At 44.2% G+C, this 24,139-nt stretch overlaps 2 protein-coding genes across 3 annotated transcripts in view; both read left to right on the top strand.

Moving 5' to 3' along the window:
- Positions 1 to 12,510, top strand: part of Itk (IL2 inducible T cell kinase) — a 59,590-nt gene extending 47,080 nt beyond the window's left edge. Inside the window, exons 14-17 of the mRNA XM_003473285.3 lie at positions 591 to 655; positions 742 to 860; positions 5,120 to 5,277; positions 9,951 to 12,510. Of these exons, the coding sequence (XP_003473333.1) occupies positions 591 to 655; positions 742 to 860; positions 5,120 to 5,277; positions 9,951 to 10,022 (414 nt within the window). The 3' untranslated portion in view covers positions 10,023 to 12,510. The remainder of the gene's footprint in view (positions 1 to 590; positions 656 to 741; positions 861 to 5,119; positions 5,278 to 9,950) is intronic.
- A 9,814-nt stretch (positions 12,511 to 22,324) lies between these two features.
- The window catches only part of Cyfip2 (cytoplasmic FMR1 interacting protein 2), a 118,289-nt gene continuing 116,474 nt past the window's right edge, over positions 22,325 to 24,139 (top strand). For both annotated transcript variants that reach the window (XM_063230705.1, XM_063230708.1), the window contains exon 1: positions 22,325 to 22,477. The gene's annotated coding sequence lies outside the window, so the exon portion shown is untranslated. The remainder of the gene's footprint in view (positions 22,478 to 24,139) is intronic.

Genomic DNA, 24,139 nt, shown 5'->3' on the forward strand with positions numbered 1-24,139 from the left:
CTTCAGTTTCTCCTGGTAAAAGAAGGAAATGGGCAAGCCCAGTTTTTCTTGGGGTTTATTGAATCTTCCGGAATCTCTGGTGTTCACAGCTCAGGACTATTCTTGTGACCTGGGGTGACTTGCAGGCTCTTTCACACACAGCACTCGCTGGAGTCCTATATCTCCAAAGCCCTTTCCAACACAGCCTCTGCGTGCGAAGGAGGGGCAGGAGCTCCCTGTGTGGGAGGGATTCTAAGAAGCTAAACCAGTTTTAGTCCATGGTAATCTAATGGGAATCCATTTCTTCCTATTGCCCATACGGTCAGCACTTCTATCCCGTCAGGCTGTGTTCAAGCATAACCCTGGGTCTGTTATCTAATTGGGATCCAGGAATGAAGATTAGCTTACTCATCCTAATAAGAGTCTTACACATTCCCATTCCGCCTTCCACTCCCTCGTAGCCGGTGCTGGGGAAGCTTGGTTAGTGTTCGGAAAGCCCCTCGGTGCCATTGCACAGCAGCACTCAGCGAAGCAAAGGCGCTGATGCTGGGGGACTCCTTCATCACCGACATCCGTCCACGGTTTGCCTTTCTCTGTTGTCTCCTCTCCAGGCTGCCCGAAATTGTTTGGTGGGAGAAAACCAAGTCATCAAGGTGTCCGACTTTGGGATGACAAGGTAACATGGGAGTGTGATGTCCGGGGTCTCAGCAGTGGGACTCAGGCTCCTGGACATGCTAACTTCGTCCCCCCTGATGTCCCCAGGTTTGTCCTTGATGACCAGTACACCAGTTCCACAGGCACCAAGTTCCCCGTGAAGTGGGCATCCCCAGAGGTGTTCTCTTTCAGTCGCTACAGCAGCAAGTCGGACGTGTGGTCATTCGGTGAGTGACACGCTGGCCCCACTCCATGTCCCTGGGACTGTGGCCCACCCATTTCTCTTTCAAATGGGAACCACTTACCCGGTCTCAGTATGGGGAGGGTGTCTGTGTGGGGACAGCCCCAAAATGTACATAGGGGCCCTTATGATTGTGTTTGTTCCTAGAGATTTTAAACTGGGAGGGAAATGAAAACCAAGTAGAAATAATATTCTGCTAGTGTCAGCAGCTAGCATGAATCTTTGCTTCAGGAATAAAGAAATTTGTGCACGGGGCACAAATTTACAAGGAAAGTTTTCAACTGAAAAGAGAAAACAAAAGGTTACAGAGCTCTGATAAAACCTTAAAACTATCCCCTAACAAAGAAATGTAAGAAAAAATAGAAAAAGGCTTTGCTTTGAGAAACTGAAGGTAGTACAGGTCTCAAGAGGTGTATCAGACTGCATGCTCACAAAAGGACGGAGGTGCAGTGGGGGGCTGGGGTCCTGTTGGTCTTTACCTCCGTCCTGGTTTGTAGCTTGCAGAGAACCCTCTGACCCATCAGTCCCTCCTGACTCTGCTCAGGGCTGTCTCAGTCAGGTGAGGCTCTGCTGGAACCCAAGGTGCCTTTAGGTTTAGGTCAGTGAAGATTTCTGGGTGTAACTGAGTGACCCTATAATTATCTTATCTTGGTAGCCTGGATCTTGAGGTGCAATGAGACAGGCTAAGGCAGTTAGGCCTAATAAACACTGTTTAACCAACTTTCAGACAAGTGTCCTCTAAATAACTCGCGTGCCTATAGGCAGAGCTGAGAGGATTTGGTGTTACAGAATGAAGGTCAGTTTCGTTCTATTTTTAGTTACCTAGTAAGCATCCGGTAGGCCCAAGTGAGTCACAGTGTTTAGGAAAAAAACTTTTTAAGTCCACATATGCCTCAAGAAAACACACACACACACACACACACACACACACACACACACACACCCATGCTTTTAATGGGTAACAGTTTAAGAACCCAAGAGTTTGTCTTCTATCCCTCTGACTCTCCTAAGGTCAAAAACTGCAGCAGTCTGAAAATGAAAACATCAGTGCTCTGAAGGCAGGGAGCTTTTGTGTTCAACATTATGTTTCAGTGCTCAACCCTCAAGGATTCAGGAAATAGAATTCCGGAAGTAGGATTCAGGAAATAGAACTCAGGAAGGAGAACACCGGAAGTAGGATTCAGGAAACAGAATTCAACAGCAGTATATTGAGTATCTACTATTGCCAGGAGTTAATCTGGGTGCTGAGACTGCAAAAGTGCATAGAACATGAAAAACCTCTGTCATCTTGGAGCTAAATTTTAGGGGAGGGGGAAGAGGCAGATAACAGCATAAATAAGCCAACCAACATAAGACACAGTCAAGCAGGGGTTAGTAAGGGCTATTCCTAAGACACTAATGGGGTAGAGGGTAGCTGGGGTGGAAGAAGAGTCTGCTTTAAGTCTTGTTATCTGACACGGAATGCGTGAGCAGAAATACAAGTAACAAAAGGGAAGTGTGAACATTCAAAGAGCCAGGGAACAGTGTCAGCAGTCAGCAAGGACAAAAGTGTGATCTGTCCAAAGACCAGGGGACACTGACTCGGTGCAGAAGCAGGTGATGCAGCTGGCAGGGGACAATGCGGAATCAGAATTCCTGAGAAGGCCAGATGGACATGAATAAGGGAGGAATGACTGATGGGAAGGACCCGGAGGTCTTGCTGGATTTGTCTTGTTACATCACAGTCCGCGCATGCTCAAGATGTCTGAGTCGCGTTCTTGTCTCTAAGAAGCACACCAGACACCTGCAGCTTAAAAGAGGAGAGGTTTGTTTCGATCCTGGTTAGAGTCTGTGACGGGCCAGCTCCAGGGCAGTGTGGGCTTGACAGGGGGGCACAGCAGAAGACAGCTGTCCACTGCACGGGAGCCACGAGGCCCAGAGAGACAGGACCAGTCTGGAGGGAGACAGACCTTTCCAGGTCACATCTCTGGTGACTCACTTCTTCCAGCCACACCCTCCCTCCTCACAGCAAGGCAGCTCTGTGGCCCTCCAGTTCTCTTCCAAAGCCTTGCCTGTGAGCCCATGAGGCTCTGGGGAGTGTTTTTGATCTGAGTCGTAACACAGGGTAGGCACAAAAATACACCAGATAACCTCTTTTATTTGGATTACAAGAAGCATTATACTGTGGTAGAAACTGGAGAGTGAGCTTGCCCTTCTCTGTGAAGGGCCTAAAAAGGTGTACTAGTGACCGGAACCAGGGGAAACCTGGCTAGTTAAATACCTCAGGAAAAGAACTAATTTAAACATCGTTAACATTTTAGAATGTCCATTTCCAGGAACCAAGATTGATTATGAGTATCTCTGATCTATCCTTAAAACAATCCCTGTTCACCATGTTTGGCTGCTACTTTGTTAGCCAGGTTTCAGTCATAGAATGAACTTGGAAGAAACTGCGCTGATGTCATTCTCGATGACAGGCCTCTCCTGGTGCATAGGGCTGGGAGAATCAGGGGCCACACTCCCTCCTTTCCCCCACAGGTGATGGAGGGGCCACACCCACCCAGCCAGCAGCCCACAGAGACGCCTGGAGCTGCACTGGCATCTGCACCTTCTCACTCTGAAAGGGCCTCATTCAGTCACGGGGTATCCGTCAGGCTGGGAATTTTCTGCTACAGTTTTAATTGAAGGGTTGGATGCAAATCATCCCTGCCTAAACTGTGCTGTTTGAAAACCATCCAGGAATGAGGTTGATGGCTGAGTGCAGAAGGAAGTGGCTCAGCGAAGAGAAGTTTGGGGAAACCAAGGTGGCAAGAGACCTGGCAGGGCTGAGAGCTTTCTGCTGCCTCGGCCCACTGGACTTTGTCAAAAAGTGTTTCCCCCACCCCCACCCCTTGGCCCTAATTAGCTTTGATATTTGAGCAAGTCAAGGAACTTATTTGAACTTTCCTCAATTCCCTCATCTATGCATTAGATGGTTTTGTTTTAGAGCAATTGTTTTCATGCCATGTTTCAGTAGTGTTCTACTTTCAAAGTGAATCTCACTGGAAATCCTGGCACTTGGGCCACTAATCAGCCTTCTTTACAGTCAGGCTTTGAGTTTCCAACTCCTCAGGTATCTCTGAAGAGTCCCCAGGAATTCTGAGCCAGGGGCATGGCCTGAGACTCAGGAAGCTGCTGTTTGACCAAGTCTCTGAGATGATTTCTATGTAGCTGTTTGGGGGATTATAACTTGGGAGCCCCTGGGTTAGTTCATGTGCTCTGCTGACCTGTGAATATAATAAGCACATGATAAAAATAAGGCTGGCTGTGGCCTCCTGCTAAGGTTAGAAGAACAAAAGGGATTAAATCAGAGATGAAGAATAGAAAACACAAAGATGTATTTTGCTGGGTCTATAAAGTATGTAATACAGGTTGAGTTTCTTTACCTGAAATGCTTGCAACCAAACAAGCATTTTAGATTTCAGATTTTGAAATATTTACACACCTAATGAAATATTTTGAAGGTAAGACTAAATCTAAACACAAATTCATTTGTTTCATATATATCCATAGCCTGAAGGTAATCTTCTTATACAATGTTTGTTAATAATTTTTGCATAAACAAAGTTTTCATGCTGTGGAATTTTCCATTTTTTGTGATGTCATATCAAGTCTCAAAAAGCTTGAGAGTTTGGATTTTCAGTTTTGTTTTAGTGTAGTTTTAAAACTTAAATAAGTTCCCATTTTTAACTGCCAATATCTGACTTCTTTTCTTTTAAAAAAAATCAGAAAATAAGACAATCTTGAGCCCCCATTTCTATATGCCATGCTTTGACTGGCAGCCAAATCCACGCCACCCTACTAAGGCAAAAGTTTCAGTCTCTGGTTTCCTACACTCTTATCAGTTCCCACTGTATCTATCACGTGCCGCCCCTTCCGTTTATAGCACATGTAGACATTTGAGTTTTCCTCCTTTAAGAATTTTAGTTGCAATGTTTTAGTTAAAAGTAATAAAGGCCTGATCTTGAAAATGCTTTGCTTCTAGGAAAGTTGGGAAATTTTTAGTTCCTTAAGCATTTTACAAAACAAAAAAGAAAAAGAAAGAACAGAAAAGAAATAGAACCGGCTTAAGAAGCCTTGGCCATGCTTAATAGGATACTTCCACAGGTCTGGGACAAGCGACTTGATTTCTGACTGCCAGTGAGCCTCGGTTTCTAGGGACAGGTGGGCTCCTTTGCCACCTGGGGACGCTGCCCTTAGCCGTCTTGTGTTCCTCATTGCTTGTAGGTGTGCTGATGTGGGAAGTCTTCAGCGAAGGCCGAGTCCCCTATGAAAACCGAAGCAACTCGGAGGTGGTAGAAGACATCAGTACCGGATTTCGGTTGTATAAGCCTCGACTTGCCTCTGCTCCCATCTACCAAATCATGAATCAGTGCTGGAAAGAGGTCAGTAGACAGTGGTGTCCCCCTGCGTTAGAGTATGTGACCACAGCGCTGCATCCTTTCCCAGAGAAAGGAAGCCTTTTAGAAATAAGGAGCGGGGATGAATAAAACAGATTAGCAGGAATATGACTTTAAGAATCCCTTAAAAATTTTGAATTACTATTTTAGTTGTATGTATTTGTGGAATACAGTGAGATAACTCAATACATGTACTAATGCATACAGTGTGTAATGATGGAATCAGAATTTTTAGCATTCTTTCTCCTTAAATTTTTAAAAATAAATTTTGATTAACACAGCAATTATAAATTTTATAGCATACAGTATGATGTTTCAATACATGTACATAATGTGAACTGATCAAATCAAGATAATTAATGTTTCTATCTCCTTATCATTACAGTATAGTTAGAGCCTTATACTTTTCTAATTAAATATATAATGCATGCTGTGAACTAACCACCTACTGCACAGTGGAAGGAGAGCTCACCCCTTCCCCATCCGTGTCCTGGGTCCCATTATACAGCCTGGCTCTGTTCCTCCTCCCTCCACCTTCTCCAGCTATTCCACATTCAGCCTGACTCTCGGCTTCTGTGGATGAGAAAGAACATGCAGTATTCGGGGGTTTTTGTATGTGTGTGTGCTCAACTTATTTTACTTAGTACACTGTCTTCTATTTCCATCTATTTTGCTGCCAATGATAAGATATTCCTTTCTGTGGATGCCTCAAATTCCCTGGTATATATAGCACACAAGCTTTCACCTTTCACCTGTTGATGGCACCTAAGTCGATTCTATACCTTAGCTATTGTGATTCCTGCTCCAACAAACAAGGGAATTCAGGTAACCTTTGATATGCTCATTTAAATTCCTTTGGATACGTACCCCAGAGGAGGAATTCTGGGATGTACTGTAGTTCTAATTTTAGTTTTTTGAAGAACTTCTATTCTGTCTTCCATCGTGATTGTTAATTCACATTCTTACAACTGTGTATGAGTTTCCTTTTTCCACATTCCCACTATCACTTTTTTTAGTCTATTAACAGATTTCCTATTCCTAACACAGGTAATAGCAACCTTAATTATAACTCAATTTACTATATAATAGCACAAACCATAAGATTCAAAGATAAAGATAGGATCAGACTTCAATTTTATTTTTTATTTTATTTTCTTTATCATTATTACTTTTGTGGGTGTGGTGCTGGGGACTGCAAAAAGGGCCTTTCACATGCTAGACAAGTGTTCTACCACTAAGCTACAATCCCTAACCCTGGACCTCAGACAAGAAAAATCCATAACATCATAGAACCACTGTATATTTATTAGAGGAACAGAAATTTACCTTTGCTATGAGACTATTAAAGTGGATTAAATAAAGATCATACTAATCTTTAATACTTCACAATTTGTAGTTGCTCTGTACTCTCGCAGACAGCTCAAGTACCCTGGACTTCAGTCGAAGGCTTTGCCTTTAGCCATAGGAACACACGTCTCAGATATTTTTGATAAACCTGAAAACTGTTCATTGCTGCTGTAAGTGGGAAGTTGCTGAAGCAGAGCGTCAATAAAAATTCACAACAATGAAAGACAACAAAGCGGAATAATTTTTAAAATACGTATAGAGAGGACGTTTGGATTTTGTCTCGGCTTTAACACATCTTTATCTCAGACAAGTTTCTGAGCCTCCTTTCTCTTATTTTTAAGATGATTAAATAATGTATCATCTGTAAAATTATAGAGCTTTTCCATACAGAAGCAAACAGCAAAAACATAAGAACACAGAACTATAACATATGTAACATACCAAGGAGAGAGGGAGCCAGGAGAGATCACCAGGCTGTGTAAGGGCAACACGCCATGAAGTGTATCGTGCCTGGGTGCAGGAGGCAGAGAATGCGATGAGACCATCTGCCCTGAAAAGAGACAAGCCTGTGCCTTGCATAGGGATAGCGAGAAGGCAGGGAACATTGGGCAGGAAGACCCGCAGTAAGCATCTGTGCTCAGAGTTCTCCGGCAGTCTTGCACCTCGGTAGGCAGAGTCCTTGAAGTATCCAGTATAAATTCTTGGATGCTTCCAGATGGCCCCACGACATGCAAAATTTTTTGCCATATCTTATCACCGCCACAATGTCCCATGCTGGCTGATGACAGCCTCAGTGCTGAGCTGAGTTGCCTGCAGAGAGCAGCTCTTCTGTGGGCAAGCAGGCTGGGGGCTGGAGGAGTCGGGTCCAGGTGGAACCTTACAAATACAAATCCTGGTCACTTTATAAGGATTACATAATATTATAATCATGGTACCTAATATTTCATATGTTTTTCTCTTTAAACTTTAATTAATAGGCTTTACCTTTTTTTAGAGGTTTCCAGTTTAGAGAAAACTAAACTAAGACTGCAGAGAGTTCTTGGACACCTTCTCTCTTCAGTTTTCTCTAATTAACATTTTGCCTGAGTTTGGTACATTTGTAACGAGTAAAGAACCTCTATTTATACATCATTACCAACTGAAGTCCATAGTTTACATTAAGGTTCACTCTTGGTGCTGTGGAGTTCTGTGGGTTCTGACAAATGGTTAATGGCCTGTGTCCACCATCACAGGATCACGTAGAATATTTTCTATCCCCTAAATTTCTCCTGGACCTCTCTTTATCTGTTCCTCCATGTCCAGACTCCTGGCAACTACCAATTTGTGCCATACTTCAGCTTTTCCAGGATGTCACATATGGGAATGATACACTATAGAGCCTTTTTAGGCTGGCTTCTCACATTTAGTAATATGATTTTAAGGCTGCTCCGTGTCTTTTCTTGGTTTGATGGCTCCTTTATATTGCTGAATAATATTCAACTGTATGGATAGATCATTGTTTGCTTCTATTTACCAGCTAAAGGAAATCTTAGTTGCTTTCAGTTTTCAGCACTGATAAATAAAGCTGCTGTACATATTTATATGTAGACGGATCCATTTATGTGGATCTGTTTCTGATCACAAATTTTCACCTCAACTGGGTAAATGTCTGGGAATGTGACTGTGGATCATAAGGTAAAGCTATGTTTAGTTTTGTGAGAAACTGCCGGGCTATCTTCCATAGTGGCCTTACCATGTTATCTGTGTCGGTACTTTTTGTGCGGTATATCAGTCATTTTCAGAGACATGTAGCAATATTTCATCTTTGTTTTAATTTGTGTTTCCCTAATGACGAGTGATACTTTACAGCTTCCATATGTGCATTTGCCCTCTGTACGACTTCTGGGTGAAATATCTGTTCAGCTCTTTGGCCCATTTTTCAAAGAAGGGTTTTTTCTTAATTGTTGAGTTTTAAGAATTCTTTGTATATTTTTGTATAGAAATTCCTTATCATATGTTTTGAAAATACTTTCATCCAGTGTATAATTTGTCTTTTCATTCTCTTAGCAACATCTTTCTCAGACCAGGTTTTAATTTAATAAAGTTCAACATCCATCTTTTTTCCTTCATGAATTGTGCTTTTGACATTACACCTAAAAACTCTTTGCAAGACCTAAAGTCACCCAGATTGTTTCCTATGTTACCTCATGAAATTTGCATAGTTTTGGATCTTAGATTTCATTCCATTAGCCGCTTTTGTTTTTTTTTTCTGGGTGCATTTTGTGTTTATAGTTAACAAATGAGCACAGTTAATACATTTTAGGATTTTTTGTTTGTTGGTTGGTTGGTTGGTTGGTTTTGTACCAGGGATTGAACTCACCACCTTGTGCTTATCAGGAAAGTGTTTGAGCCACTGAGCTAAATCCCCCACTCTTTGAATTAGTTTTTGTGAAAGGTGAGATGTCTTTTGCTAGAATCATTGTTTTGATATGAATGTCCAATTATTCTAGCACAGGTTTGTCAGAAAGATTTCCCTTTCTTCTTTGTTCCTTTATCAGAGGCCTGTTTACTGGATTTATATGGCTCTATTTCTGGTCTCTCTAGTCTGTTCCACTGTTCTATTTGTTTATTTTTTTCACCAGTGCCAAACTGACGTGATTACTGTAGCTTTGTAGGAAGCCTTGACATCAGATAGTGTCAGGCCTTCAACTTTTTATCATTATCATATTGGCTCTTGGAGTCTTTAGCTTTACCAAGTAAATTTTAGAATCAGTTTGTCAATATCCATAAAATAACTCTCTGGCATTTTGACTGGAATTGGGTTGTTTAAGTTTTGAAGAATTGCCATCTTAACAATGTAGTCTTTCTATCCATGAATGTGAATGTCTTTATATTTATTTCAATCTTTGATTTCTTTCATTAGAATTTTTGCATTTTTCCCGATAAAGCTCTTATTATATTTTATGAGACTTAATTTTATGAGACTGAGTATTTCTCTTTTTTTATCTAACACTAATTTTATGATGCATTATTACACGATGTACTTAATTCTCGAAACAATTTTATGAGATAGGTTTTCTTATTTCATCTCCTTCTTACAAATGACAAAAACAGCCTCAAGTAGTTGAGTAACCTATCATATAGCTAATGACAAGTAGCGCTGAGATTTAAAACCAGACTGTCTGATTGCAGAAAACCTGGTATTAACCATGAGGGCATAATGGCTCCAATATAACCTAGATAGAAACATGCTTGCTTTGTGGGCTTGCTTTGAATTTAGCTGTGATAGATGAATACGAGGAACTCACAGAGTCCTCTCTCTTCCTCTCCAGAGACCAGAAGACCGGCCGCCCTTCTCCAGACTATTTGGACAACTGGCCGAAATGGCAGAATCGGGACTTTAGTGGAGATTCGCTGCCAGGCCATGGACTGTACACCCTGAGCGGAGGAGGACTGTCCTCCTTCCACAGAGCATTAGCAGCTGTCACCATCAGCCCCGGACCCTCCAGAAGCAGCCTGGCCTGTGGTGCCTGCTCCTGAGCTGCCACGAAGGCAGCATTTTGACAGAGGCCAGTGGCCAGACCATAGGCGGGCAACTCCACCACGGAGCTGAGGGCCAGGCCACACAGCAGGGCTGTCCCTGTGCCCCGCTAGCCTCTGGTCCTGGAGTGCACAAACTTCCATCTGACAGCTTTCGGGAAACATTTCTTGCACTTCTTAGCAATAGGGAGAGACAGATGAAGATCACAGATTCTTACTTTTATTGTTATTTTAAGCCTGCATCTCAAGTTTATGGTCAAGGGACTTTTTTTTGATCCGATGTAATATTCGAGTATACGAGGGAGGGCAAGGAGAATGAGAAGCAAGGCCCTTCCTCTGAGAAAGCAGTGAGTTGATTAAGGCCAGGAAGAGAGTTCTGTAGCTGTAAGCTGTCAGCCCCCACTTCCTGCCACAGATGAGCTGGAGCAGCTTCTCACATAGAGGCCGGATGTCCTGAGAGGCAGCTCTCTTGAGGTTACAGAGCCCGCTGCCATCTCTCTGCTTGGTGCAGCATGGGGAGCTGTGCTGGATGGATGGGCTGAGCCCTTAGCATACTTTAGTTGGACCATTGGTATTTGATATCCAGACAAGAATGGGACAGTTTTTAAGAGCAGGAAACCAACAAGTACCAAACAGGCCTTAAGTTCTAACCACTCCAGCTCTCCCATTTTATACCAAGCCACACAAGTGACTACGCCTCCTCATCTACACAGAATGAGAGGAAACAGCTACTTCTGGACTCTCATCTTTCAAGCCTTTGGCAGTCAGCCCCTTGTCTGCACTGTTTACCCACATCAACAGAGGGCAGCATCGTGCTGGTCAGCACAGCCCTGCAGAGGGATTGAAGGTTATTTAGGCCCTGGGGGTTGACACTTTCAAGGTTGAGACATCAAGACTCCCCAACTTCTAGGAGAGAAAAAAGGAGTTTGTCCTTCCTCAGCCTGTCTGGATGGAAACTGAGTCAAGCACTGACTGAGGTGCTTCCATGATGTACAAGGATGTCTGCTGTTGATTGAGCACTTGAATAAGCAAAGTGAATATATGCAGAGTTACTAGCCATTCCTACAGAATCTCAGTTCACCATGGCCCATGCCAACCCCTTGAGATAGTAATATTGTCCCCATTTTACATATTATAGAACTGAGTCCTTAAAAAATCCATGGTACCTGCCCAAAATGACAGAACTGGGGAGTTCAGAGCTGGGATTTTAGTCCAAATATTTCTTGCTAGAGTGCAAACTTTTTTTATTCTTATTCAACATTGCCTCCTACTGAGAAGGAAGAGAATTGCAAAGGAGGTCCGCATTGCAGAGGGGAAAGACTGAGAGCCAAGGCAAGTCACGCAACAGCACCAGTGAGTAATTTTGCTTCTGCCTAGGCTACAAAGGTGAGCAGTGCAGCCCCCAACTTGGATCAGGATCTTCACCTTCTCCATCTTCACCTTGATCACAGTTAATGACTTTGGAGTTACTCAGTTAATTAGCGTTAATCTTCCCGGTTCAACAGTCAGTTTGCATAAAGCCATTTATAGATGAGCTTGAAAGCAGCTTTAAAAGATGCTACGGCGGAAGCGTACATGTGCCCTCTAATTATCATCCTAACTTCGAGTGTTGTCTTCTCATGGGGAGCGCTTTCCATGATATGAGAGACTTGATTCTCCTGTAGTGTTCACATAAAGCTCTTAGGAAAATTAGCACGAGTGTTGCAATCAACGCTTCCTAAGTCCTATGATGTCTGACTGGCTTCAGATATAGATGCATATCCTTTAACTGTAATTATTGTGAAACAGAGAGCCTTAAGATAAAATATCGTTCTGAAGATAATTTTACACAACTTACCACAATCATCCCTGTTTATTTCTCAGCATTTTGTACATTCTCTTTTGGAAACCTTACCTAGGGATGATTTCTGGGACATCCAGCCTACAAGAAAAGCATCAAAATTGACTGGTCTCTGTGGTTTGGTTTAGAAAACTTTCCCTAGTATGGTATTATCTTTTTTAATCTCAGATTCATGGGCCTTTAACTGAACATGTGTGAACTGCTCATGCCCAGGGTTCGGTGTCACAGAATAGGCTTCTTGCCTGACGTTTGTTGCCCTCACGTTTTGAAAATGGTGCCCTTTTCGCAGAAAATTCCTTTATTCAGTTTTAGTTGTAGTTGCATTTTGTAGAAATGTATTTTGTATCTTTCGTGACTGTGTATTTATATGTGGATCAGATGTCTATTTATTAGTATATAATCACTGCTACACATTCAAAATAAAGAGGTTGCAAGTATCCTGTATCCTTTGTAGAGCACAGCAAGTCAAAAAAATTGCATATGGCAAATAAAGCTGTGTATGTTTCAACAAATGCAGTCTGTATGACTTGGGTTCCATATTTCCCAAAAGGCTAACTCCAGAACTTTGCTTAAGTAAAAGTGACCGTGTGGTTTCATCTTCCACAAATAGATAAAGACTATATAGCCAACCACATTCATTCAACACACAACTATCAAATGCTTCCTATGTGCCATGTGCCCTGGGGGACGATGAAACAAAGGTGAAAAAGACAAAACTCCTGGTCTGACTGACATATAAACAAGTGAGGTTGTAATGCAGCATTGACAGCAGCAGAGAAGGCGGCATGAGCCTGGAGAAAGAGTAGTGGACTCTACCAGGGGAGGGACAGCATCATGGAAAACTTCTCCGGGTCAAAGCATGGTCCCTGGACCAGCAGCATCAGCACCAGCACCTCCTGTGAAATGCAAGTTGTCAAGCGGCTTCCTTATTTGTCAGATAAGAACCTGGGCTGTAACACTGTCCAGACAATCGTATGCACATTTTAGTTTGAAAAGTAAGTTTATATCTAACTGAGTTTTGCAGAGCAAATGTGTATATGATGCAACAAATACTTTCCAGATAAAGGGAACAGAATATTTTGGGAAGCTTTAGCTCAGTGTCTCTCTGTGTGTTCTACTAGGAGGAAGAGAAGTTGAAATTGAGGATGTGTATCTAGGCATATTTTAAAATCCCAAAAAGGTAAAATTTTACCCTGTCGGTAGAAATATCATTGAGCAAGAAAAGAAAATCCAAATTGCACTTAAACTATATTCTGCCAGCCATGTGGTGAGTAGACTGGAGAAAGGCAAAGCTGGTGGAAGAGAAATCGATTTGGAGATGAATTTTTTCCTGTTCACAGCACCAGGTTATTGTTCATACTCGTTCACTGACATCTGCTGTGTGGGTGACGTGTGGAAATTTGTAATTCAGAGTTCTTCAGTGACTGCTGGGCAGCAATAAATAGCTGTTCCCTTGTCTCTTAAAATTCCAGTGCCATAAGAGTTGTGTTACTTTTTGGGGATGTGGGGCACTGTGTTTATCAAATGCTGGTGTCACTGTGGGGGTCAGTTCAGTCCGTGACTTCTCTCCAGACGTTCCAAGGACTCACCTCGGGGCTGGGCACCCACTGATGGAAATTCACACGGGAGAGCTCTAAGGGAGGTTGAGTGGCTCACCACGTATCCCTGCTGACCCCATTCTCCCTGAATCTCTCACCACATGAGCCCACTGTTCTGAGAGAGAGACAAAATATACCTCGCTCAGCTGAGTGGGGAGTGTGTGTGTGTGTGTGTGTGTGTGTGAGAGAGAGAGAGAGAGAGACAGAGACAGAGACAGAGACAGAGACAGAGAGATAGAGGATTGCAAAAAGGGCTTTAATTCCCTAGTTAGAAGGGTTTGAGGTTGTGACATCAGAAAGAGAAGATTAAAGGTGAAAGCTCATTAGCACAATAAACATCTGTTTTTATGTTAGAGTATGTGTTAGTTTAGAATGCTTCTACGAGGACTGCTAGAAATTGGGTTTCCCATACCCCATTCTTGAGAGCCATCTCGTGTGTGTGTGTGTGTGTGTGTGTGTGTGTGTGTGTGTATCAGGACTCTGAGATTCTCTCCAATGCATAATGTATCACTGGCTTGTAAAATAATGGAAACACAGGTATTATTGTGAGTTTTAGAAATTATTTATTTATTTCATAAATACTATCCACCTACTATGGTTCTGTATTAGGTAGAGGGTTTAGCACGATGAATAAGACCTCCATTAGGTGACAAACACATCCCAAATCAGGCTAAGTTAAGGAGAGCATATTTACAAAAGAGCTATTGGAAACATGTGGTTCACATTAGGAGCACGTAACAAAGTGGCACAGAGGGAAATGGCAGCTGAGGAGTGTTACAGTTCAAATGTGTGGGTCCCTCCACAATTCATAACCCCAAGTTAGTAGTATTAAGAAGTGGGACCTTTTGGTGACAGGTCTTGAACACTCCAACCTCATGGTTAGGATTAATGCCTTTATAAAAGAACATGAAGGACTATTTCTTTTGCTCTCCAACTCTCCACCATGTGAGGGCACAGCAGCATGGCACCATCTATGGAGCAGACGGCAAACCCTCGTAGAACACTCAGTGTTCTGGAAATTTGATCACAGATGTCCCAGCCTCCACAACTATGAGAAGAACTTCACGTTGTTTATAAGCTATTAGCCCAAGGTATCTTGTGATAGCAGTGCGAAGTGACTGAAGTGAGGAGTTGCCATGCACACGCCCTAAGGAATGAGGAAGGGAAGTGGCCTTTCCAGTACAGAAAGGAGCCACCTGGAGAACATTGCCTTGAAAGGAAAGAGCTTTAGTGGTGGGCAGAGAAAGCTCAAGGCAACAAACTTCACAGGGAAAGATGCGCCCCACTCACCCCTCCATCAATCCTTAGTATTTCTGGTTGGTCCAACCCAATTGAAAGCCAGAGGATCCAGGAGCTGTGCTCCAGCACAGCAGTCCAGAGAGGTCAGGCTCCCGCGGCAAAAGAGCAAATTGAACAGCCTGCTGCAGACACAGACCCTTCCTCTAAGAAGCTTGCAGGACAGAAAACATCCCAAAACATAAGCATTGGTCCTCATTATATGTGGACTGTATATTTGAAAACTTGCCTATTTGCTAAAATTTGTTTTAGCCCAGAAATCAATATTCGAGGACTTTGGTTTTGTTTTAGTTCTTCTGCAGTCATTCATGATGTGCCTATTTGTAGAACAGTAAAATTTTGTCCTTTTTTACATGCACATTCCCAACTGAGGTCAAAGAGGGCAATGTTTTATTTTCCCATCTTGTGCTGTAAACAAGTGGTCTTTTTGTAATCTGTTTAGTGTCAGAACTTTTTGCTTCTGTAGGAGTTACTTTGGTATTCAAAGTAACCCAAAATATAGTGGCAAGGTGCTATTTATGGTTCCTAACTGTGAGCACATTGTAATGTCTTACATTTAAAAAATAACTACTGTATAAGCTTTCTGCAAGCATGAGTTCCAGTTCTGTTGACCATGTACAGTATTAATGAATCAACAGTATATATTAAAGGTTATTTTAACAGAAATGTGCATAAAGCAAAATTATATATTGATTGGTTGACAAGTATGGTCTGCTGTAATCAGAAGCTTCTAGGAAAGTCAATGTTTGCTAGTTTATCATTCATGCTAACTTTAAAGACATAACTTCCGTACAACAGGAGTGAACTGCAATTGCCAGGGGTCGTTGTAGGTTACTTGATGGAGATGAGGGAAAGCACAGAGAACCAAGTAAAAACACCTGAGAAAGGGACCAGGGAGGTGTTCCCCAAGGATGTGTGAAAGGCAACTAGAGGTTCCCGAGTAGAAATGTCCTCCCTTGGGATAGGGCCTGAAAGGACATTTCAAGCAGAGAAACTAGCATGCATCAAAGCATATCTTCTTCCAACTTCTCTCCCTGCATTATGTTTATGTTAGAAACAAAAGCCTTGAGGTCCAAGCCAACAGATACCAGCCACAGTCACAGGAGAGTTTGTTGAAGGAGCCAAGGAGATTATCCATGGCCCTCTAGGTTGGAGCCACACACCAGTCAAGATAGCATCACCAATCTCTGCTTTTTTTTTTTTTTCAAAGACTGATTTTGAGTAGAAGTGTTGAGAACCTGAGACAAGATACACATTCCCATGTTTTTCTGTTTTGTTTTCTTTTTCTTCTTTTTGAGGCAGGGTCTCACTATGCAGTTCAGACTGGCTGAGCTCACTTTATAGCCCAGGCTGGTCTTGAATTTGCAGCAGTTCTCCTGCCTCAGCCTCCAAAGTGCTGGGATTACAGATGTACACCACCATTCCCGGCTTGTTCTGTCTTTCTTAAAGCACTGTGTTTGACATTTACAGCAATTTGAGGATGACATTGCAGTGGGATCTTATTTGACAGGGGAGGAAAGTGATAAACAGAGACGGTTAAGTGACACACAGGGGCAGTAGACTTACTTAGCACATGTGAGACTGAACTCAAAGCTTATGCCAAGCCTTGCATTGTCCCTAGGAATCACACCAAAATTTAAATCATTTTAATAGCAACACTGATGGTGATGATAGCTTACATTTGTGAGCACTTATGAGGTTCCAGATTCTGCTTAGCACTTTACATTTGCTATCTCATTTATTCACCATGAGCACCTTCAGGGATAGGTAAAATCATTGTCAGTTTTACAGATAAAACACATAAGGCTCCATAAATTAAAGGGATCTCTCATGGCCTGGTAAGTGGCAGAATGGGGTGTGCAGTCAGACCTGTGTGTCCCCAAGTTCCAATGCTCACAATCATTCTGTGGGACTGATATTAGATCCACTTATGCCAAACTCTGAGAGCACAGCAACACCAAGGGTTATAGCTCGGTTTCACTGCAGAATTCTAAATCCAGTTGGGGATATGCTTATACTGTTTTGATCAGTTCTTATCTGAAATTATTGCAAAAAGTATTTGTTTAAGGATGAAATGTTCTTTGCCATTAAGTTATGTGTAAAAGAGCTGATCTTCAAGGGAGGTCAGGTATCCCAAAGTTGTAGAAAATGAGCACAATGAAAGAAATACCGCAAAGAATGGAAGGCATGCATTTCCATAGGACCCAGGATGAAGCCTGTAATGTTTCAACTACAAAATAGTCCTCCAGTTTCCAATTGAAACAAGAACAACAAAAACAGAGCTGCTTCTCGGAATGTTTTGAGCATAAAATGAACCTACTCATATAAGCATAGAAGCTGGCTGCATGCAGATAAGTATTCAAAAAATATCAGGTCAAGGACATACACTTTAACAAGTTGTTACAGATTCAAAGGAAGAGTTAAACAACCCATTATCCTTGAGAAAGGCCCAGGATCTAGGACAGGCCAGCCTTCCTCTTTCTGAGCCTGAATTCCTATACCCATAAAATGAAGCAATTTGGAGCAAGTAGGCAGATACTATCTAGTGGCTAATCTAAATCGTGTAACTGACCATGAAGTTTCTCTTTTGCTCCCAACAGTACAAATACTACAAATACTTAAAGCCAAATATATGGGGCTAGTGCAGCAACCTGAGAGCACAAAGAGGAATTTTTATTATTTTGGGTTTTTGTCAGTTTCGTGTCTTATGCATGCTTTTATCATAATTGCCTATTTATTTCCTTATTAAGTAAGTCTCCATTTCATTTCGAGTAAGTTCTGGTCCAGAAGAACATTTATCAGTTGGTTTATTCATAAGTCCAACAAAGTGAGTCTCACACACCTTTGACACAAATACAAAATGTGCATTGCTCTGTGCTTCTAGCAGTGCCTTCCACATCACTGCTGCCTTTCCTCTCACTCCCAGACGCCCTGGGCTCTGACCAAACACCGTATGACTCCACTGCACACTGTCCCACTGTACTGTAAGCACATAGCAGCACAGCTGTGACACTGTCCAGCAGATATGTGAGCTATCTCTGAGTTTCATTCACATCTACAAATATTCATAGCGTGAGTCTGTCTGTATCTGCGGAAGTTCACAGCTCAAACTTTTGTACTTCAAACTTCAGTACAGTACTCAAACTTACTGTACTTCAAATTTTTTTCTTGCTAATTTTTATTTTCAATCTATATATTCCTGCAACACATGTGTCTTGGTTACTTTTCTCTCTTTGCTGGGACAAAATACCTGACGCCCAAAATGAAGGAAGGAAAGGTTTATTTAGCTTACAGTGTGTGGAGGTTTCAGTCCATAATCAGCTGGCTCCAAGGTAGCAGGGATGGTACTGGAGCAACACTTCAAGGCAGCAGCCAGAAAAAGCAGCCAGAGCAGAAGAGGAGGAGGTGAACAAGCCTCTTCCCCTCCCTTATATATTGTAAGCAGGCTACACTCTCCTGCCCCAGGGCGGGTATACCACCTCTGTGCCTTCTTCTTACACAGTTTGAGCATGTTTACAAAGTGAGTTGGCTTCCTGTTGAGTCTCTTAGTTAAACTTCTAAACTTCTCAAGTTGATGAAGTGTATTGACCATAACATGTTAAGTATAATTTTGGGATAATAAACAAATGAATGTGGCTTGGAACAAGGAAAATAAAGTACGTAACTGCAGTAAATGCCATGGGTTTGGTTTCAGTAACTCAGGCAAGTTTTTTAGTAGCTTTAGTTTCCTCAATTGTACAGTATCACAAAGGATTATATTTCCCTTGTAGAAGAATTGTGAAAATTAAATTAGTAATGTGTGCAACATATGTTAGTCATTTTTATTTTGTGTGTTTCCCCTCTCTAGAATCAATTCTCATGACCATTCCAGATATTCCATGGCTGGTTTCTGTGAAGCAGAGTGTGACAAAGGTTTTTGAATGGAGATCTCAATGTCCTCAGTGATTTGATACTTTTCTTAAATTAATCACCATTGCCTTCCATAGAACAGGGCCTGAACCACAGCTTTGCAAGTGGCAAAACAGTTCTCATACAGTAGCTGCCATCTTCTCATTGCTGATTCCTAGAGTCTGGAAGGGAGGGTAATTTGAAGGCAGTAGATAGTCAGTTACTAATTTAGTCAGTCAGCTAATTTTTAATGACAATCTGTGAAGATTTAACCTTGAATTGGCTGTTCATCTGATCCATTTGTTGACAGAAATGTTATATTTCTGGCTCCATGTCAGTCTTTGAAGATTCAGTGGGATAAGATAAATATATCCCTGGCTCTCCCAGATGTTATCCTCAAATGGTGAGACGCAGGCATTGTGTTAAACACTGAAATGCAGCATAATTAGCAATATGAAGGAGGAAGCACAAGGGGCCATCGGATCAAAGACAGAGAATCCTAAAGCAATCTGCACAAGGAGGGATCATGGAGCAAGTAACAGCTAAAGGTATACCAGAAGAAATTAGGCAGAAAAAGCGAGGAGAAGTGTGAAAAGGGAGGGAAGGGAAGAACAAAGTATTCTAAACAAGAAGCTTTGGCTTGTACAACAGTCAAACATGAGTGAAAACATAGCAAGTTTGGAGAACTACAAAAGGTTCCTTTTAGCTAAAGCACAGCAAGGGTGCTCGCATAGGAAGAGACATCAGAGTTAGATGCTAGATCATCGTGTGCGCTACCTTCCTCCTTGCTGAGACAAAATACCTGACACCCAAAGTTAAAGGAGGAAAGTTTGATTTCAGCTAATAGTTTGTAGAGGATTCAGTTCACAGTTGCAGGGTGGCATGGCAGAGGGACATCACAGAGGAGAAAGAGTTCTCAGCAGGCAGAAGACAGCAAACCAATGGAGCAGCAGCAGGAGTATCAGCAAGCAATGACAGCGGCCCTCTTTCTGTCCCTATGATGTATCCAGGCCAAATGCCCTTAGTGCGTAGCACTCACAGCCAGAGAGGGCCTTCCCATTACACACACGATTGCTGATTTCTAGAGTCTGGAAAGGAAGGTAATTTGAAGGCACTAGATAGACAGCTATAATTTTAATGGCAACCTGTAAAGATTTAATCTTGAGCTGGCTGTTCATCTGATCCACATGTTGACAGAAATGTTATGTTTCTGGCTCCTTAACTATGTCAACCCAATCAGTGGACTAACCTAGTAATCACACACCCTCGGTTCCAGCACTGCACACTCAAGATCCAGCCACCTCTGGAAAGTCACCATGTTTGAAGTAATGATTTAAGTGAGATGAGTGATATAACATCTAACTATAAAGAATCGTGAATTCTCAGTACTTGCGAAATGATGTGAGCTCAGAGAAGTTAAAGACTTCATAAGTCCTCCTGAGACTTGAGCAGCCCACCCATGACCACATGTAGCTTCAGGGGAACATTTATCTACAAGCTATAACAACCGCTAAGACCAATCTGATAGGTCATAGGCGTGAGTTTGGGCTTCATTCTGAGAGCAGGGTGTAGCTAGTGGACTACTTAGCCTGGAAGGAGCATGCCCTTTTGTTCCCATTCACGCAATTTCCACATAGAGGGCTATTGGATTGTGTCCAATCTACTTAATTTTACACATGGGGAAATACGGGGTTGAGTCTACTTGCCTAATATCACTCTGCAGTTGGTTACAAAACTAGGACCAAAAAACGAGCCTCTGGATTTCTGACACAGTTGCTCTACAAAACCCTTAAAAGCAGCTGGAATTCAGGGATTAAGTTAATTTTTTTTTTGCCTAGATCTAACCAAATCTATAGGTAATAGTCTTTTCTTGTGATCTTTTGTAAACAGCTCCTTCCTGAAAGGTGAAAAGAAAAAGAACAACAGGAAGAAATATGTCTTCCAGATAATTGAAACCTAAAATAATATGCACTTCAGAATAAAAATCAGATTTACCAGGGTTTTCACTGTTTCACTAGCACTGGAAATCCCAAGGCACACAACACAACAGAAAATGGAAACTTAATCATTAAAAAAAAAGAAAACAAAAGGAACACGTGTTCTTTTTTTTTTTTTTTTAAGTCATCATCCTCCACACTACACAGTTTTCCCACATAGCATTAGGGAAAGAAATATATGTGTGTCTATAAATATGTAAGTCATCATTTCTGAAATAGGCATGTAAATGAGATGAGTGATGTAACATCTAGCTACAAAGAATATGAATTCTGAGCACTTGTGAAATGGTGTGAGAGACCAGACTTCACAAGTCCTTCTGAGACTTGAAAAACGGTGGCTCCTATATGACCTGCGATTTATAGGAACAAATAGCTGGGTGATCCTGGGTAAATTTATGAGCTCTAGTGAACACTGCAGAAAGGCTCCCTTGTATCAAGATGTTATACCTTGTTATATATATATATTATAAAGTCTCAAGTTGCTTTCAAGTTAGTTACCCTCAAATTATTGAGGTACAGAGGGTAATTGTTATTCTTTATGTTGCAATCTCGCAGCATCTCAAGAGCAGAGCGGTAAAATAAACCCTTTGCTTAGGTTGAGACTTCTACCTGGTCTGAAGGCTCCCTAAGCTGCATCTCAATGAGCACAGCTTCTTGGAAGAGTCCCAGCAGATGCACCTTGAAGGGAAAGGAGCCAATCATCTCAGTTCCTTCTGGATCCTGGCTTTCCCCAGGGTTGTTCAGAAGCGCTTTCCGTCTCCTCTTTGCTCCAAAAGCAATTCTTCTTGAATGTAGTGGCACCTGCTACAAAGATGGACGCTTCACGATTCTGCTCCAAGGAACAGAAAGGAAGTGGGAGAGGACTGGTCCCCTTCTGCAGTATCGGAAATCAAATCCAGGGACGCTCAAGCACTGAAGTGCTCCCCCAGCCTTCTCTAGTTGCAGGAGCTGAGCTTCAACTTGCATCTTCCAGCCCGAGCCTCTTTCAGTGCTAGGGTTCCAGGCGTGCACCACTTTGCCTGGCTGGGAGTCCTGAGCCAAGAGCCTAGGAATAAGCAAGGTCAATTAGTGGAAGGTCCTAACCCCGGCTCAGCTGTAATAAGACTTCACCCCGCTCCTTCCCTTGAGCTCCCAACGTTAACTGGACGCTTGCTAGGTTAATTGACTCTGGTGATGATACATTTCACGAGGGCAGGGACCCTTTTCTGTACACCAGTGAACATCCAGCTCCAGGCCAGGCGCTTGGCACAGAACAGGTGACCCCTGCAGATGAGCTAGATAGATGAGCACTTGGAGATAATGAGACCAATGAGATCCGAAAGGGGCCGAAGCTTCCGCCCTGCCCAGGCTGCAGGTGTGGTTCCGGGTTGATGGTGGGGGGAAGGGGGGCAGCCTTCCTTCTCCAGCCCAGAGTAGGGCGGGGGCTAGTTTTGGGGTGGAGGACCCTGGACGCGGGTCACCAAGCCCCGAGGCCCCGCGCCAGCCACTTCCGGCTCTTTGTGTGACAGCTGTGGCCGCTGAGGGGCCCAGCGCCAGGGCGCGGGGCCGGGGGTGGGGCGGGCGCGCGGGGCGGGGCCGAGGGCGGGGCCGAGCGCGGCCGGCGGAGCGGAGCCGAGCGGAGCGGAGCGCGCACAGCATCCTGCGCCCGGCGCGGGGCCTGCGGTAGCTCTGCCCCTGCCGCCGCCCTGCTGCAGACCCAGGTAAGCGGCGCGCGCCGGCCTCGGTTCCCGCGCGGTGCCGAGGCGCTGCGGGAGCCCCGGACGCGGCCGAGAGGATGCGCGGGGACCGGCGTCCTTTCCCTGCCCGCGGGGGGCGCTCGGCGCGGTGCGGCCTGGGGTCCCCGGAGGCCTTGCGGCGGCCCTGCGCGACCCCTTGGCCCTTGGTCCCACCGTGGGTCCCCCGCGCGGAGTCACTGCGCTCCACTGTGCGGGGGGCGCGGGCAGATGGGCGGCAGGTGCGCGGCCTGGGCCGGAGCCGGGAGCCGGCGAGGAGGCGGCGCTGACCGCGCGGGCTGGAGACACCTGCCGCGGCCACCAGCCCGGCGACGGCCGCAGTCTTACGCCCAGGTAGCGCACAGCGCGCGCCCCCGCCGCCGCGGTCGCCGGCTGCTCCGCGGAGTCCGCTGGAGCCGCCCGGGCCCTGCCAGCCGCCGCCTCGGGCACAGCGCGCAGCGGTGCACCGTGAGCGCGAGATGGGTGGGGCCAGGGGCGCGGGCGCCCGAGGTGTTCCGTGGTTGGCGGATCTGAGGAGCTGGAGGCACGGCTGACCTGCTTTGAAGCTGTGGCCTACGTGGGCATCACTTTTCAGCCTGGGGGGCAGGGAGCAAGTCCTGGGGAAAAGGTTGGTTTTCTTGATCTCTGTAGCACCTGGAAACTGCCAGCTGTCTTGGTGGCTTGTATTTTCTGGACAGCCCTAGCACTCTCTCAAAGGCTCGGCCCAACCCCGGTGCAGGGGCAAGAAGCAGGTGTGGTCAGTGCGGGCACCGCAGCAGGTAGTATGGTCTCGCAGAAGGATGGCACCCCAATCGGAGACCCTGGCTGGAAAGGACACAGTGACAGCCCAGGTACCTCATCAGGCCGCGGAACGTGACTTTGAACTTTTCTTGTCCAGTTTTCCAGAACAGTGGAAACAAACATCAACGGTTGCTGAGCCATCGGTTGGCCCTCCTGCTAGGCCAGGAATGGGCAGCGATCTTTTCCTGCCAGTGGCTGGGTGCCAGCGCCTCTCCAGGGTGGCCAGTGGGACAGGGGCAGTGCTGCCGGTAGGAGGGATAAACAGGACACTGGGCTCCTGGCTTCCACTTCTCACCTCCTGCCTGTAGGTCTCCACCCAGGGGTTTAGGCCCTGTTGGGACCCACACAAGAGACCCAAAGGCCTTCTAATCCTGGGAGACAAAAATCTAGGTCCATAGCCACGGTCAGGTGTGGGGGGCCTTCAGGACTGTTTTCCTCGCTCTCTGTCATGGCTCATGTTTTTTGTGAGGCCTCCCACCTCTACTTCCCTGGAGCTTCTTCATCATCAAGCCTTGTTTTCAAGAAGCCTAAATACAAAAGAATTTCCCGTTTGATACAGAACCGATACATTAGTGCGTTTGACCAAAGAGGAAACGGGATGGGAGACATTTTAATGGAAGGCAAAGCTAAGCAATTGATGATCTCTAATGGTAGAATTTCAGAGATCAGCTGGAAGTGGGGGTGAGTAGCTCTTTTGGGGAACAACTTCCTAAAATGGTCAGTAGCTGTGGGAGCTGTATTCATCAAGAGCGCCTGGGTTGGTCCTGAGGTCAGATGTGTGGAAGTATGCACAGGTGAAGCTGCTCAGGGATTGTATTTACTGAAGGCTTTTGCTGTGCATGCAGTGTC

This window comes from Cavia porcellus, unplaced genomic scaffold, assembly GCF_034190915.1.
Source record: "Cavia porcellus strain 051 isolate PalLab524CR breed Dunkin Hartley unplaced genomic scaffold, mCavPor4.1 scaffold_19, whole genome shotgun sequence".
NCBI lineage: Eukaryota > Metazoa > Chordata > Mammalia > Rodentia > Caviidae > Cavia > Cavia porcellus.